Here is a 16,117-nt window from a genome sequence, read left to right as displayed (position 1 = left end):
AAGGGCCAGTCTGGTTCCAAACAAAACCAAACACAAGACCCCAGATCCTGTTTGCCTTACTCGGGTGGTTCCCAGCTCACTAGTAGGCGTGCTAAAGGGGCCCATGGGACAAAGGTCTGAGTACCTCTGGAGATGTCCTCTGCTTACCACCTAGGATGGAAGTGTAGCGTAGGGGGCTTCACCCCTTTCCTTCACAGCCAGGGCTGGGCTGGGGCAGGTGCACTGGCTGGCCATGCCTCCCCACACTCGGCACCCTATCCTTGCCGTCCTGGACACAGGCTTAGAGCCTCTTAGGGAGGGTGTCGCTGTGGGGTGGGGCTCTATTATGGTGTCTCAACAGAGCTGTCCTCTGGGGCAAGCAAGTGGTGCTGCCTGGCTCCTGGAAGAACTTTCCAAGCCTTGAGGTTCATGTATGTGCGTTTGTCTCCCACACCTATCCTGTCCCTGTTCAGGCAGAGCGTGGGGCTTCCTCTTAGGCTGTCCTTTGGTGACGGCAGCCCACCAAGGTGGCACCTGGGAGGTGAGTCTGAAGTGCGACTGAGGGGGCCCCTTACCCTCCAGAGATCACTGTCCAGGGCTAGCAGTGTGAATAGAACCAGACTGTGCTCCATTCATGTCACCTGTGGAACCCAGAGCTCCAGCCAGGGAAAGATGGCGGCAGGAAGGCACAGGCTGGATGGGGAAGTGACCCCTTCTTGTGTGAGGAGATGGGAGCGTTCGAGGAGGGAAGCGGTCGCAGTAGGACGGGGTGTAGGGGGAGGGAATCCTCTTCCTCCTTGTGGGCAGGTCAGCTGCTTCCTTGCATCCTTTTGACAGTTCTCCTTAGAAGAGGCCCCACTGTCCTGCCCTCTCATCCTCCCCAGGCTGATCAGGAAGTCCTCCTAGATGTCTCACTGTTTAGATTTGGAAACTTGACAGCAAAGAACGAGAGTCAGGGTGACAACACAAACCCAGGGCATCGACAATTAGTGAGGCCTGGCCTTTCTGTCCAGGGAGGGGAAATCCAGAAATGAAGCCTCGGGAGCCAAGACTACAAGGCATTTGCTTTATTGTTCCAGGTCAGGGGATAATGGCAGGCCATCGAGGGATGTGCTTGTGCCTAACTGAGCCCAGGAAAACCTTTGGGGGTTCTTGTCACCCCCAGGCCTCCAGGGTAGGCAGAAGCTCCCACTTGGTGTGGGTTGGGCTCTCCGGTAGGGCATGGTGGGCAGCCTGGACACACCCCCTAGCTCCAGGAACATCCTGGGTCTGCCAAGCAGTCAGAGAGAGGGGAGCGTGGGTGCTCACTCCCCACCCTGCCAGCCTGCATCAGGCTTCCCTTCCCTGAAAGGAAGAGACTGCCCGGGACGGTTGGAAGTAATTAGTAAGTTAGGACCTAAACTACATGAATTTCTTACAGAGAAGGGGTGAGATTGTAGTGATCTGGAGGGGCCCTTCCTGCACCCAGGGCTGGGAAGAGAGGACACTTTTAAGTTTCCAAGGGCAAGGACTTTTCCAAACACTTTGTGTCAGAATTGGGCTCAGTTTGGTCCTGGGGTGGACGCTGCCCCTCCTGTGTGTCCTTCTGGGGGAGGTCGGACAGAGTGTTTACTGAGGATGGGCAGAGCCTGGCAGAGTGGGGGCTGCTACTCAGCCAGTGGGGGACCCACAGACAACTTGGGGAGAGGCCCCATCCCTACTCCTCCTTGATAGGCTGCTGGGATGAAGTTGGGAGAATAAATACAGGGGGCTTCTGGGAGAGAACACGCTAGGAGGGGCCACGCCTGCAGAAAATGTGGACATCAGAATAGGGCTTCAGGGTGGTCTTGGGCCTGGCATGAGGACCCTGAGCCCTCAGCTCTCAGCTGCCCCAGGAATGGAGCAGCCAGGCTCTCAGTGGTGTAATTCTGATTCCTCTGGGTAGAAGGTATATGGGTGGGTGTATGTCTGAAAGACTCTGGTGTGTGTGTGTGTGTGTGTGGTGCACATTAACGCAGAAGCGCTTAAGTGGGGATGAGTGTGAGCTAAGGAGAGTGTTTTTGGTTTTTTTGTTTTTTTCCCAGACACTGGGTCTTCAGGGACCCTGAGTGAGGAGCTGGCTCGCTCAGGTGGCGGAAATGTGTGAGGGGCAGCATCGTGGGTGGTGTCTTCTTCACCCCCCGGCTGCCAGCTAACAAACAGTTGGCTTAGTGGCACAGGGGACAGGGATGGTTTTCCTTCCTTGACCTTTAAGGTGAGCCCGACGCGGGCGGCCAGCTGGGACTTCCAGGCCACATAAAGGCTTCTGGGTGTGGCTCACGCGAGGGCCATGGGCTTGGAGCTGGGACTGAGGTACACAGAGGGGCCAGTGGGGGCCGTGGGGGGTGTGGGCTCCAGCTCCATGAAGGCCGAGTAGAGGGTGGTGAGGTGCAGGTCACCCAAAGCCCCGGAGCCTCCACCGCCTGGTGGTGCCACGTTGCCACTCCCACTGCCTGTCTCTGCCAGACAGGGCCCAGGTGGGAAGCAATGGGGTGGTGGCGGAGGTGGTGGCATTGAAGATGATGTCGGGGACGAGGTCACCAGTACCAAGGGATCAAGGGCCAAGCTGTCATCCTTCAGCTGTTCCCACAGGTTTCCTAGGTGGTGGAGAGAACAGGTGTCACTGGGAGGTGCAAAGGAGCCCTGTCTGTCCCCTTGACCCCATGGCTCTCACATGCTAAAGAGAACAGGATTGGGGTAACCTTGGCTGGGGAGCAGCCCCTTGGCACTCGCTGTGTGACCCCAGGCAGTTGCCGGAACTCTCAGATTCCTCTGCTGTAGCCTAAATGATCTCTGGGGCTCTGTGTTTTGGAGGTCAGGGGAGGGAGAGTGGAGGAGTCAAGGACTTGAGAGCTGCCTATTGGAAGGGCTGATACCTAACGCTGCGCACTCTGGAGCGAGCCTGCAGAGGGAGCCCCTGGAACTCTTCCCCCTGGCTCCTGCCCAAGCTCCCGAGGAAGGTGGTTACACAGCCAAGGCTAAGGATCTTCCAACAATGCACTGCAGGACCTGATGAGGTGGCTGGGCTCGGCTCTCTGGGCCTCCTCCACTGCAGGCCCAAGGGAGAGGAGAGGAGCCGGGAACACTGACTCTGGGGAGGAGACAATGCTGCCCCCCACCTCCTCTTTGTGTTGTGTGCCCTGCGTGCGTCACGGCAGGCCAGGGCCTGGCCTGGGTATCGGGGCTGCGGGGATGGAGGAAGGCAGCCGGACTAAACCCTGGACTGAACTTGGCTGCTTGGGTTCCAATCCTAACTCTCCTTCTTTCTAGCTAAGTGACCTTCAGTAAGTTACGTAACCTCAGCGTGCTTTTGTGAAATGGGTTTAACGGTCGCTCCTGCTTTAAAGGCCCAAATGACAGAGCACATGTAAAGCAACTCACACGATGCCTGATTGTTACTAGGGGCTCAGATGCGTGTCTATGGGAGCCCACATGTCTACGGCTTCCTCTGAGACTCCCACTTCTGGACAGGGCTGAGGATCTAGCTGTACGTTTCTAATGAGCTTCCCAAGACCTGGGCTGTCTCCCCACAGGACTGGGAGCTCTGCGAGGGCCAGCTGTCTCCACCTGCTTGTGGATGCCCCCTACCCCGGTGCGCCCAGAAGGTCTGAGGCCTGGGTCAGCACCCTCCTCCAAATGTCCTGTGGCCGGGACCAGGGCCTGGGCATGCACTGAAGTTTAGATTAGAACGGTTGGGCTTGGCCGTGAGCAGAGGTGGAGCAGGCAAGGTGGAATGGAATAGACAGAACCTCTCCGCAGACTCCTGTCCCCAAAGCTCTCCGGGACTGGCCTCGTTCTGAGGCCTTACATTCTTCCTGGGGGAAGAGCTCTTTCCTCCTTCTGTATTAAAAGATGAACTCTGAGAAAATGCAACCGCTTCTGGGGAATGTTCCGACTGTCATCTGCTCACCGTCAATGTGGAATGGAACTTGGGCTCTTCCCCACCTACCCAGAGCTGAGGGTGGTTTGATGACGGGGTCAGTCGGAACATGTTCAGGGGCACCAGGAGGAGGGAGGTGGAGGCAAGGACCTTCCTCTTTGCCCCTTGGCATCCCTCGCCAGCTCGAGACTTGTCTGCTTCAACTGACCAGAAGCCTGGCAGCTCCGGGCTGCAGCCTGGAGACTTGGAGGGGATGGGCAGTGCTGCCGGACGCACCTCTCCAGTCCTGTCCCACCTTCCCTTTCCCACCCCCGGCTCACCCTGGAAGTCAAAGTCGGTGAGAGAGGGGTTGATGGCATCCAGGTCAGTGCCAAGGTCTCCGTCTGGCAGCAGGGTGTCATGCATGGTCCTGGCTGGGGAAGGCTCAGCCAGCAGCTTGGCGCTGTGACTGGGTGGGGTGTTGGCAGGCAGAGGCGAGTCCTGGGGGGTGCCTGGCTGGGCCCGCAGCTCAAGGTGGCCATCTGGCTGTGGGAACAATGGCTGCGGAGGTCCAGGAGGGGCCAGGCCCGGTGAGAGGTGCGAATATGTCTGCCCGTAGCAGGAGGGCACGTGTCCTCCAAGTAGGTCCTGCAGGGGGTTCTTGCCAGGAATGGGGCCTGGGGCTGGGTGGATTGAATGCAGTGGCTGGGAGAGCCCAACTGGAGGTGCCAGGGGCCGGATGGGGCCTGAGCCTGCCAGCCCGGGGGGTGGGCAGCCCAGCAGTGGGGGGCCCAGCTTCTCCCTCTTCTCTCCAATGAGGCTGTCCAGCTCTTCTAAAAAGACCCAAGAGAGAGGGACATCATGAGACCTCCCTTTCCCCACAATCCCTTCCCAGCCTTGGAACCGCTCGGGCCCTCCCCTTACTAACAGGTTCTCTTTGCTCAACCTATTTAGCCTCCCTCCCTCCCTCTCTGTCTGCTAGTGGGTATGCCAGGCCCTCCCCCACTCCCTTGCATTGCCCATTGGCCTCCCACCTGGCTTGGCCATGCTCTTGCGGACAGCAATAGGGTCTTTCCTCTTCCACTTCTGTAGCTCTTCCTGCATCTTGTCGATTTTGGCCGGATTGAGGGCCCACAGGCAGCCCTTGCGAGAGGAACTTCCTGATTTGTTCTCCACCTTCTCAAAGCACTTGTTGAGAGACAGGTTGTGGCGAACAGAATTCTTCCAGCCGTCGGGCGCCGTCTGCCGGAGCGGAGCAAGACAAGAATTCAGGCCGGGGTCAAGTAGCCAGGGCGGGGTCTGGGCTCCGGGAAACTCTTCCTGCTCCCTCTGGGCACAGAACTGCCACCCGTCTGGATCTTGGCGTCCTCCTCGGCGCCCAGCCCATGCTTGGCACCCCCTTCAGTGGTGGGCAGGAATCTTGACTGCAAACTATTTTCACTTAAAATCTGCCTTTATCCCGCTCCCACCTCGGGCGACCCTTCAGAGGATTCTTGAAGTGATTCATAAAGGGAGGGCGCGTTCCCTATCTGGAGTTGGGACCTCGGGCCCATGCTGGGACCCCTCTGTGGACGGGGAACTCACTTGGATGCCAGTTTTGGAATTAGGTCTTGGATGCCAGTTTTGGAATTAGGAGGAAGCTATGGAATGTTCCTTTCCTGGGTCTGCCTCATCCCTGCTGGGGCAAACTCAGAAGCAAAGAAAGAGGGGTGCGTTGCACACATGTGGCCTGAATATCTGGGTTTTGGTGACGGAGGGAGAGAGGGAGAGATTGGCTCTGCATACGCACACGCGAGTGTCCCTGAATATGTCTCCCTGGTGTGAGCCTTCTCTTGGGTTGGTGGGCCGCGAGTTCCCTTGAGCGTAAGGATGTGTGTGTGTGAGAAAGTCTCTCTGGGTGTGTGGGGGTACCCATGATTGCATGCGTGTGTGGGTGTGAGTGTTCACATGAGTGTGCCCGGGGGGGGGGCGTGCCCTGGTGGGGAGGCCAGCCCTCAGGTGGGGAGTGGGGGGGCTCGTGCCAACAGAATAAACACCCATTAGGAGGCCCGGTCATGCCACCAGTGCGGTAATTGTGCTCAGGGAGGGTTGTAAAAACCATTAGGCTGACTCAGTTGGGTGAGAGGCGGTGGCGGGGGTGCCAGTGGGCACCCCCATCCTCCCCACCTCCAGCTCTGTTCCAGCCTCTGTGATGGTCCCGGGCCCAGCAGGGGCCAACTATGGGCAGGACATCTGCTCCAGCCAGTGGGGCCCCTGTGCCCTTAGTCCCTGGTCCCTTTTCCCTTTCAGCTTGCAGTTTCTGGTTAATGAGGGGCGGCCACTCCCTCCTCCCCGGCTCACTTGCCCCAGGGAGCAGCCAGGCTGAATCACGCCCAGCAGAACTGGGTCCTGATGCCAGCGTCACGGCAAGTTGCTGGCAGGAGCTGCGGGAGCCTTTGTCAGGGGCAGCTGGCCTGGGACAGGGGGCTGGTTGAGATGACCCCCAAGGCTCCCAGGGTCGTAAGGGAGGATTCTGGAGCCACCAGACCAGCCAGCTGGGGATTTGCCTTCAACTCCCACGACGGTCCCTACTAAGAGTCGAGGTTGTGTCGCCCGATGGGCAGAGTTAATGGGCACTGGGCCCTTTTATGGGCCCATAAATCTGTGACTTTGGGATGCCAGGACAGCCCCCACCCCAGCCACTTCCTGTTTGGAAGAGGGATGGTCAGCACTAGCAATTATGTCCAGTGGATGGACACTTCCCCGGTCCCACATCCCTGACTCATGGGGTTACAGGACACCCACCTCAGCTGCCTTGGGCATGAGTGCTATGCACCCCAGGGTCCACCTTGTTCTTGCCCAGAAACATGACCTTCAAATGGAGAGTGAGAGATAAAGGGGGCAGAGGATCTTTGAACTAATTCCTTGGGCAGGTCAGAGGGGATCCGTCAGAGTTGGAAGGAATGTATGTGCCAACTGGTCCAACCTGACCATTTTACAGATTGGGAAACTGAGGTCCAGGGAAGAAAGGGCCTGGCCCTAGATCACACAGGAGGCAGTGACAGAGCTGACTCCAGCCCTGTCCCCTCATTAAGGGCCCTGCCCAGGTCACCCTATAGGGCTGGCTTCACCACCGGGGCCCGTCCCAGCCTCACAGATGCTTTCTCTCTGAAGTCAAATGTAAACTCGGGAGTGAGGGGGTGATGCAACTGGCTAAGAACAACAACTAGAACCAAAAACAACAAAAAAAAAAGCTGTTAGACCTCTTCACTCTTCAGCCCCATAAAACAGGGATTACACAGCTCCCAGGAAAAATAATTAAGCCAGGAAGATGAGATGCAGGGAGGGGCTGGGGGCCAGGCTGGGAGTTGGCAGGGAGGAATGGCTGAGAGGAACAGGGCAGGGCCCTCAATTCCCTCTCTCTAGCCCGGCCCCTGGAAGCCCTAGAGAAGGCCCTCCAGATCTACAGGGATTAGGAAGAGTTTGGTCTCCAGACCGATTGGGATACAGGGGCAGCCCTGGATACTGGCTTTGATGCTTCTCAAGTCCCAGAGACAACTCTCCCCGCTCTTCCTTTCTCTCCCAGAATCTCTGGCGGATGACCACACTTTGCCATTCCCGGCCAGACCACTCTGGCCATCTCGCCCGCTCATTTGATGGCAAGGCAGCAAGTATAAACTTGTCCAAATATCAGCTTCTAATTATCCCCAGGCAGGACCATTGGGAAGCCAGTGAAGCCAGGGATCACCTACTGGCAGGTGGAGATGAGCTCTGGACCCGGGCCTCAGCTCCTGCCTGCTGTCCGGTTAGCGGACGGAACTGCATCCCCCAGGATGTAGACCTTGGAGAAGGCATTCCTCACACACAAACTCTGATCTCCCCTGCACCCACCCTGGAAGAAGAGGTCTATGCTGGAGGGTCTGGGGGCGGGGGGGGGGGGGGGGGGCAGATGTGTGAAACCAAACAGCTTGAGGCAACAACGGCTCCCCCTGCTGTGTGACATTGAGCAGGTGGATCACCCTTTCTGATGTGTTTGCCCCTCTGGAGAGAAGGACGTCTGTCCTGCCTCTACGGAGGGAGTCTGGTAGAGCCCTCAGAAGCCCCTTGAGTGGGTGACAGGAACTAGATACTGTACAGGTAAGCCACCCAGTTCCCTGGAACTCTCGAAGACCGTGAAGCCCACACCCCGCTTTCTGGCAGAACTGTAGCTGAGCCTGCCGCCCACAGAGGCAGATCTTAATCTCTCCCTGGAAGGCAATGGGTCCTGTGGTCCCAGCATCCCATGCCACCTTGGCTGGCTAGCTCTTACCCAAATTCCTTTAGCCCTACAGCAGCCTGGGGGCAGGGGTGGGGAAAGGCTCTCATTTCTTCCCAAGGTGTCTCTCCCCACTTGGGGTAGGTGGATGTTTCTGGAAGCCTGTCAGGACGGACAGGTCCACTTTCCAGCAGCCTAAGGACTGACTCCAGCCTGCTGTGTAACCTTGTGTGAGTGGCTTGAGCTCTCTGCTCCTTACACGGAAGTCTGACCTTTTGACATGGAGACAAGGGGAAGTGTGGAGGAAGTGGGGCAAACCCTCTCCTGGCTTTCGTTCTAACCCTTGTTCCACCTTCCAACGGAAGCCTCTGGCTCCAGAGAGGCCTGGCCTGCCCAGGACCTGGGGATGGCGGGAATGGGGTGGATCTTGGGCTCACCTTGAAGTAAGGAAAGTGCTCCGTCATGAAATTGTAGATCTCGCTGACAGGAAGGCTCCCAGTTTTACTGTTCTTAAGGGCCATGAAGATGAGGATGCTGAAGGCAGAGAAAGCCTTGAGTTTGAACTTGGGAGCAGGCTGGGAGTCTCCCCGTCACCACCCCACCTGCCCCGGCAAGAGTGGTTGAGGGAGGAACCTGCCGCAGATTTAGGTGAGAGGCTCTATGAGGTTGAAAAGAGAAAGGATGAGGACGCTTCCGCTGAAGCCAGGAATTACGGCTATACGAGGGTCTTGTGGAATCTTGAGAGCCCTGGGTTGTAATCCTGGCTTGGCCATTCACTAGCTATGTGACCTTGGGTGAGTGCCTTAACCTCTCTGAGCCTCAGTTTCCTCAGCTTTGAAGTAAAAAAAAGTAATAGCTACCTCAGAGTTGTGACGATTAAGGATGATGCCTAGAACATAGAAGGCACTCATTAAATGGAAGCTGTCATTACCAGTCAGCCCTCAGCCAATCGCACACTGAATGTTGGATAGTAAGGGAGGGAACTGAGGTTCCTTGAGCCCCTGCCCCTGCAATGTGCCAGGCATATTCTCTCACTTAATCCTTCCAAAGGCCTGAATATTGCTGTTCCCCCCCCCCTTTTTTTAAACAGATGAATAAACAGGCTCAGAGAGGTCAAATAGCTTGCCTGAGGTTTCACATCCTCTAGAAACCCGCGGGGTATGACTTCCCTCCTCTGGCATCACCTTCTACCTTGAGAATTCCATGCCTCAGCTTCTCCACTCTTCCTCTCACCTACTCCCTTCCATCACAGGGGTGCTGGGAAACATACCTGTAGGAGTAGATGGGTTTTGGGAAGAGAGGCTGGTGCCCGTCGGTGCCGGCCTGGGGTGCGATCCGCTGGTATGGATAGTGTGAGGAGCCCAGGTATGGTATGGGGTAGCTGCCGCCACCTGGTGAGTACTGTAGAGGTCAAAGGGGGCAGAATGGTTGCCATGGTAACCAGTCTTTCCCAAGGTGGGGATGATCCCCTCCCCGCCCCATTCATATACATCCAGAGAGGGAGCTGAAGCCAGACTCTTCTCTCCCTGGTCATGGGCTCCAATAGCAGAACGATCTGAGGGGGCTGGCCAAGGGTGTGGACATCTGAGGGGCTCTGAGGTGATCCACGTTCCCAAATTCGGGGTCTCAGAGCCCTCAAAGCTCCCCCCCCCCCACCTCCTGGCTTCCTTCCTCTCCTGCCATCTAGGTGCTCTGGTTGCCATGGTGATGGGAGAGCAGCCTGGCGGGGCTAGAGAGTTTGAGGGCCTCCAGGCCTCCCCTGGAATTTCCCGGAACGGCTGGGCCGGAAGCAGGGTGTCCAGCCTGGGCGTTTGTCTGCTGGGCACTGCCACCTTTTATGAGTTTCAGTGGCTCTTTGAAAGGGCAGGTCATGGTGGTGGGCCGGTGGGGGTAGGAGGTGGTTTTACGGCAAAGGGAGTGGCTGCGGTGCCAGGGGTGGCGTTTTATGGGGGCCATGGGGGTGGGAGACTCTGACTCCCCCATCTGCTCCAGGCTGAAGTGCTCTTTCCAGGTCACCCGAGAGACACTTAGTGCCTGAGTCACCCTCTCTGCAGGCTCCATAAAGGCCTGGGTGCGGCCATCTTGTTGGAGGGGGGTGCGGAATGCAGAAAGCATCAAAGCAAGGCTGGGCATGGTGAGGCCATTTAAGGTCTGGCAGCCCCTGAACCCTGCTGTGGCTCAGTCCTTGATGGTCCAGGCTGCCTCAGGGACACCCCCTACCCGGGGCCAGACCTTGAGCCTCAGGATGGCTTTAGCCTCTCCAGCTAGGCTCCTCATGGCAGCGAGGGTGACCCCTCATGTGCTCCCTCGGCTTCCCTCCGGCTCTTTCTTTCCCCCCACAAAGCAAGCAGTCTGACCACCTCCCCACTCCCCCCCACGTGCCTGCCTCCCTGGCTTGGCCAAGATCAGGGCCAAAGCCAAAGAGCTGGGAGTAGAACCTGCTCCACAGGCAGGGCCTGTCTCAGTGCCAGGCTGCAGGTGGATGGAGCTGGGGCGCTGGGCAGTCACTTGCTCTGTCTTGCCCAGCGACTCCTGGGAGCTGCCTGGCTGCTCTGGGGCTCTTTTCTACCTCTTTTTAAAAGCCTGCATCCCATGCCAACGTGGGACAAGTACTTGGCATCCTATACAGGTCCAAATCGCGGAGGCTGGGCAGTGGGGTGGGGAAGGGGGGGAAAGGACCAAAGATGAGGGGGTCTTGGAGCCCTCCAGGTGGGAAGGCCGCCTAACTCCATACCCAGTCCCACCCTATTGAGGTGAAAGGGAAGTTTGGAGCCAAGGTTACATAGCGAGACAGTGGCTGACCCAGACGGGAGCCCATTGTTTTCTTTCTGCTCCATCTTGTGTGTCACCCCACATAACCCTTTTCTCTCTGCCCCTGTCTTTGGCCCTCCTCCTCCCTCCCTTTTTGGTTCACATCTGGGCCCTGTCCCACGATAGGCCCCATTCGCTTTTCAGAGACTCTCCGAGGAACCCCACCTACTCCTAGAGAAGGGCAATGGCTTCCTTCCTTCCCCATGAACCCCTGTCCCCCCAGCCCCGGTGGCCTGGCCCGAGGTCCAGGGTCCTGCTGCCTCCACCTGCCCATCCAGGTGTGCACACCCACAACACACGCCTGCACACCTCACACCACATAATATCCTGAGGCCCCAGGGAAGCATGCCCACGTGTCCCTGACCCACCTGGTGGAAGGGGGGCTGGGAGGGACAGTACATGTGCTGCAAGGGGGGCTGGTAACAGTACATCCCAGGACCAGTCTCCAAAGCTGAGGGCTTGACCTTGACTTCTGATCCCTGCTGGAAGAAAAAACAGATGACCAGGCTGGGCCTTAGTTTTCTTCCTCCCGCTCTTCTGTGGCTTGAAACTTAACACAAATGCAACCTCTACTCTGCCTCCCCCAAAGCTTATTCCTAGAGAACAAAGAGAGGACAGAGAAGGTCAGGGGTTTTCCTGAGGGAGCTCAGCAAGTTAGTGGTGGAGCTGGGGCCGGAGTCGACGGCACTCCCCATCCCCCACCCCCCACCTCACTTCAGGTAAGAGGCAGAGGCTGGGCTGTCCAGAGGAGCTGGGTCACAGTGAAGGTGGGTAGGGTCAGAGACCTCCCTGGAATGGCACAAGGATGCAGTGTCTGAGTCCACTCATCAAGCCTGGTTTGGGGCCTGCTTGCGTTCAGAGCTGCCAGCCTCTCAGAGCGGGTCTGTGAAGGACATCTGGAAAAGGCCACTGCTCTAGGATTCCCATCGCAGAGCCATATTTAGGGGAGCACCGGAAGTGGCCGGACAGGTTGGTCGGGCTCATGACCCCAAGCTCTGTACTTCCTCCTCGGCAAAGCCTAAGGGAGCTCCAGCAGGCTCTTTGGAGGGGGCTAGTGAGTCCTCTCCGCTCTATCTTCTGGCCACTCTCAACTCAAAGCAGCTGGTCTGCTTGAGCCCCATGGCACACTTTCAACCCCGACACAGGGAACCTGTCTTGAGCTGCTGCCAGTGGTGGTGGCCAGACTCTGGCTTCCCAGGGGCTGTGAGCTCCACAGGGAGCCCCCAGAGTCTAGCACAATCTCTACCCTGAGTAGGGCCAGAAAGCGTGCACAGCTAGTCCTGGAAGGCGAACCAGGCCAGGAGGAGGTGGACCACTCTTCCTGGGTTATCAGGGGCCTTGGGAGCCAGCATCTGGGCCCAGAGGGTCAAATTCAACGGTTAGCTCTTTCTGGATGTGCCCTGGGGTTGCTGATGCAGAGATAGCCATAATCATAGAATCTCAGGCCTGGAAGGGCCAAGAGCACTGTGTCCAACCTCCTCATTTGGAAGATGATGGGGCTGAGCCCACTGAGGGGAAGTGATGTGTCCAAGGTCACCCAGTGAATCGACCAGCTAGCTGGTTCTCTGGGCCTGAGCTCCTCTCCACTGTGCAGGGAGTAAGGGAGTGGCCTCAAAGCAGCCTCACAGGCCAAGGGACACCTTGGGCAAGTCGCTTGGCCTCTATGGAACCTCAGTTTCTTCACCTACAAAATGAGGGTAGTGAGGAGTCTTTAGAGGGTTGTTGTGAGGATTAAATGGACCACTTGAAAGAAAAGATCTGGCACAGCAAGCAGGGGCTGGCATTGAGTGGACATTTGGGAGGCAGAAGCTAACATGATGGTGTCCTCACCACGAGTTGCTGTCATGTTCAATGGGCCTGAGGAAAAGCCATCAAAGGGCCCCAGAACCAAGGCTCTTGCCTTGGCCACAGCTGGTAGGTACCCAAGCCCTTCTCTATCTTCCAAGTCTAGGAATCAGGCTTTGTTGGGGGTGGCTTGGGGATGGAATGGGAGCCTGTTAGAAAGCAAGGGGTGAGGAGAGCTGGTGGGCATCTGGAGAAGGCACAACCCAGGCTGAGGCCACTCAGTGCTCACTATCTCAGGGGTCTCCAAACTTCCCTTTAGATTTCCTCTGCCCAAGGCAACAAGCCTATAAGGTAGGTCCTCGTAACCATACTTTTCAGATGAGGACCAGAGAGGTTAAGTGACTAGCCCAAGATCATACAGCTTGTGGGTATGGCTGTGAAAGGGATATGTTGGTTGACCTTCCAAGGTGCTTTCAAGGTATTTCTATGAATATACCCAGGCCCCATTGTGGGCAAAGAATGGGGCCCAGAAAGTCCTTTGAGGAGACTTAAGCCCTCTCTCAAGACTCTATGCTGATGCTAGAGAGGAGAACATTGTGCTCCGTGGCTTATCCCCAAACCCTTTCTCTTGACGTCTGGAATGTGTTTTCCTTCTCACATTTGCATATGGGCGGGTAGGTCTGGCTGGGGATTCTTGACACTTAGGCAAACAGAGAAGTCACACACTGGAATCCTGACTCAGGAGCCTCTGGGAAGCTGCCAGCTTCCTTAGCCTGATCTCCCCCACCTTGCCCTCTCCATGCCAGGCCAGGTCAGCATCCCCTCCCCAGCTGACCTGGAGGCCAGAATGAAGCCGAGACCCCAAGTTTCTGAACTTGCCGCTTCCCTGGCATAAACTGACCCTGAGTGGAAAAGTCTGGAAAGGGAAGGCGGAGTTTGATCTCAGGGCTTCTGGGAACTAGGACAGGAGTAGGTGGGATGCCCAGCGGCCACTGGTACTCACCAGGACTTGAGGGCTGTGCTCCTGGCTGGGGTAGGGGAGTCCGTTGCACCAGGCCTCTGCCGAGAAGCCAGGCAGGAAGGCCTCAGCCTCCCCGACATCCACGGGGATCTCCTCGAAGGTCTCCAGTGCCCCCGGGGTCTTAAAGGAGTGTCCATCGAGGGCCAGGGCGGTCTGGGCCTCAGGGAAGACGTCTTCATGGAAATGCCGCTTGTATGGGTGGAAAGGCCCATGGCCGCCCTTGAGGAAGCGCCCAGGGCTGCTTGCTGGGCCCTCCTCAAAGCCGAAGCTGGGGAACTTGTCTGAGGGTGAGAGCCGGAAGGGGCCCGGGCCAGGGCCGGCTGGGCAGTGGACTTGCTCAGGGCCAGGTGATGCGACACTGGGACTCTGTGGGGGCAGTGAGGATGCCCTCTCTGGGGGGCCGTCGGGCACAAATGATGAGCAGCTGAAGCCGGCAAGCTTCTGGGGTGGACAGAGGGTAGAGAGCCTGTGAGTGGATGCTGGACCAGGACTCTGCCCTGTGCTAGGGTAAAGGGGTCTGTGGCTGAGCTCCAGGGGCTCCCAAACGATGGAGGAGACATAGCCTGCTTTTGGAAGCCCTCGTCTGTGAGGGTATGCTGCTCTTAGATATGAGGTACCCTGAGTCAGATGGATATACAGCCTTGCCCTGGGAAAGCCCCAGATGGAAGGGAGAAGCAGAGGCCTCTATCAAACACTTCTGGATCTTGGAGTCACTGGGTACTCGTTCGCTGGTGGAAGGGACAAGGCAGACCCCGGGAGGGCTCTGGGGGTGGGGCCTAGGTGCCAGATACTCACGTTCTGTGGGGCAGGAGAGCCTGGAAGGCCCGGCGCCTGCATGAGGTCCCCCTGGGGCTCGCCCTCCAGTCTGGCGGGGCCGGGCAGCGTGGCGTCAGACTGCGGCGGGAGTAGCGACACCATCACCCGGTCCTGGCCTCGAAGAAAGCCGGCTGTGATGAGAGTGAGGACCAGGGTCCTGCGGTGACCGACCCCAAGTTCACCACCTCCACACCCACCCCCTCCCTGGGCTGGGACCCTGACTCCCACCAGACATCCGGTGAGACACAGACAGATAGGCGGATAAACAGACAAAGTGAGAGAACATCAGAGACAGAAAGAAGCAGATAAACGAGAGGCAGAGGAAGAAAGCACAGAGAGAAGACTGGTGGAGACGGAACAAAACACACCAGGTAGGAAACCCGCCACCCCCACAGTCCCAGGAAGGAGAGTTGGCTGCTCTGGGGCTCAGTGGCAGATGGAGACCCTGCCTCCGGCCCCCGTCTCCCCAGTGCGGGACTGGGCTAGGTGACCGTGACAAGCAGTCTCTGCTCAGTGGCTGAGCAAGCAGGTGGTCCTGAGAGAAGGGGAGCTGGGGAGAGTGGGTCAAGCCCAGGTGGAGGGTGGGAGTGACCCTCACGCTGCAGGTGACCCAGCCCTCAGTAGAGGCTGGGCCTGTGGTGCCATTTCAGGGGCTGGCATGACCCTGAAAGTGTCAAGTGCCACCGGGGACTTGAGGTGACCCGGTTGCCTGGTGGCCCTGTGAGCCTGGCATGACGCCGGGCTGCAGCCACTGGCCCAATGTGCAGTGACGGGCCAGTGCTGTTTTCTCCTACCTCCTCCAAACTGCATCTCGTACCTGTGACCTTGTGCAGGCTACTGCCCCTCCCCCCCTTTTAAAATATTTTATTTTATTTATTTATTTTTTTATTTTATTATTTTTTTTAATGTTTATTTATTTTTGAGATAGAGAGAGAGACAGAGCATGAACGGGGGAGGAGCAGAGAGAGAGGGAGACACAGAATCGGAAGCAGGCTCCAGGCTCTGAGCCATCAGCCCAGAGCCCGATGCGGGGCTCGAACTCACAGACCAGGAGATCGCGAGATCGTGACCTGAGCTGAAGTCGGACGCTCAACCGACTGAGCCACCCAGGCGCCCCTAAAATATTTTATTTTTAAATAATCTCTACACCCAGCGTGGGGCTCGAACTCACAGCTCTGAGATCAAGAGCCACATTCTCTACAGACCGAGCCAGCCAGGTGCCCCAGGCCACCGCCCTTTCTGAGCTTTGGTTTCACCATTTGAAAAACTAGGGGCTTGTACTGGATGATAGCGGAGGGCCCTTTCTGCTCAGACCTTCTAGAAGTGCTATAAGCACTTTGTCCCCGGCACAGCCCAAGAGTTTGAGAGGACTCAGCTCCAAGCCTTTCCTTGCTCGCTGTGTCAGGGAAGCTCTCTGAGCTTGAACCCCATCATTTACAAAACATGGAGAGAGGTAGGGCCTCCCGCATGGAGATGCTGTAGTAAATGAAATCACGCATAGGAAGAATTTAACACAGTGCCTACCATATTGTAAGTGCTCAGTAGACGCCAACTCTCGTTATTAATATCATTATCAGTACGGCCTTACTGTTAT

At 57.4% G+C, this 16,117-nt stretch overlaps 1 protein-coding gene across 1 annotated transcript; it reads right to left on the bottom strand.

Annotated features, from left to right (window-relative positions):
• Positions 1 to 551: 551 nt before the first annotated feature.
• Positions 552 to 14,634, bottom strand: FOXN1 (forkhead box N1). The gene is made up of 8 exons (XM_049636659.1): positions 14,503 to 14,634; positions 13,690 to 14,148; positions 11,270 to 11,383; positions 9,361 to 9,491; positions 8,528 to 8,624; positions 4,891 to 5,098; positions 4,198 to 4,689; positions 552 to 2,594 (listed from the first exon to the last, which is right to left on the bottom strand). The coding sequence occupies exons 1-8, from the start codon at positions 14,623 to 14,625 to the stop codon at positions 2,275 to 2,277; spliced, it is 1,944 nt and encodes a 647-aa protein (XP_049492616.1). The 5' UTR covers positions 14,626 to 14,634; the 3' UTR covers positions 552 to 2,274.
• Between the last annotated feature and the right edge of the window lie 1,483 nt (positions 14,635 to 16,117).

The sequence above is a fragment of the Panthera uncia genome, chromosome E1 (assembly GCF_023721935.1).
Source record: "Panthera uncia isolate 11264 chromosome E1, Puncia_PCG_1.0, whole genome shotgun sequence".
Lineage (NCBI taxonomy): Eukaryota > Metazoa > Chordata > Mammalia > Carnivora > Felidae > Panthera > Panthera uncia.
Note: the sequence above shows the minus strand (reverse complement) of the source record. Positions and strands in the feature narration are given on the sequence as shown.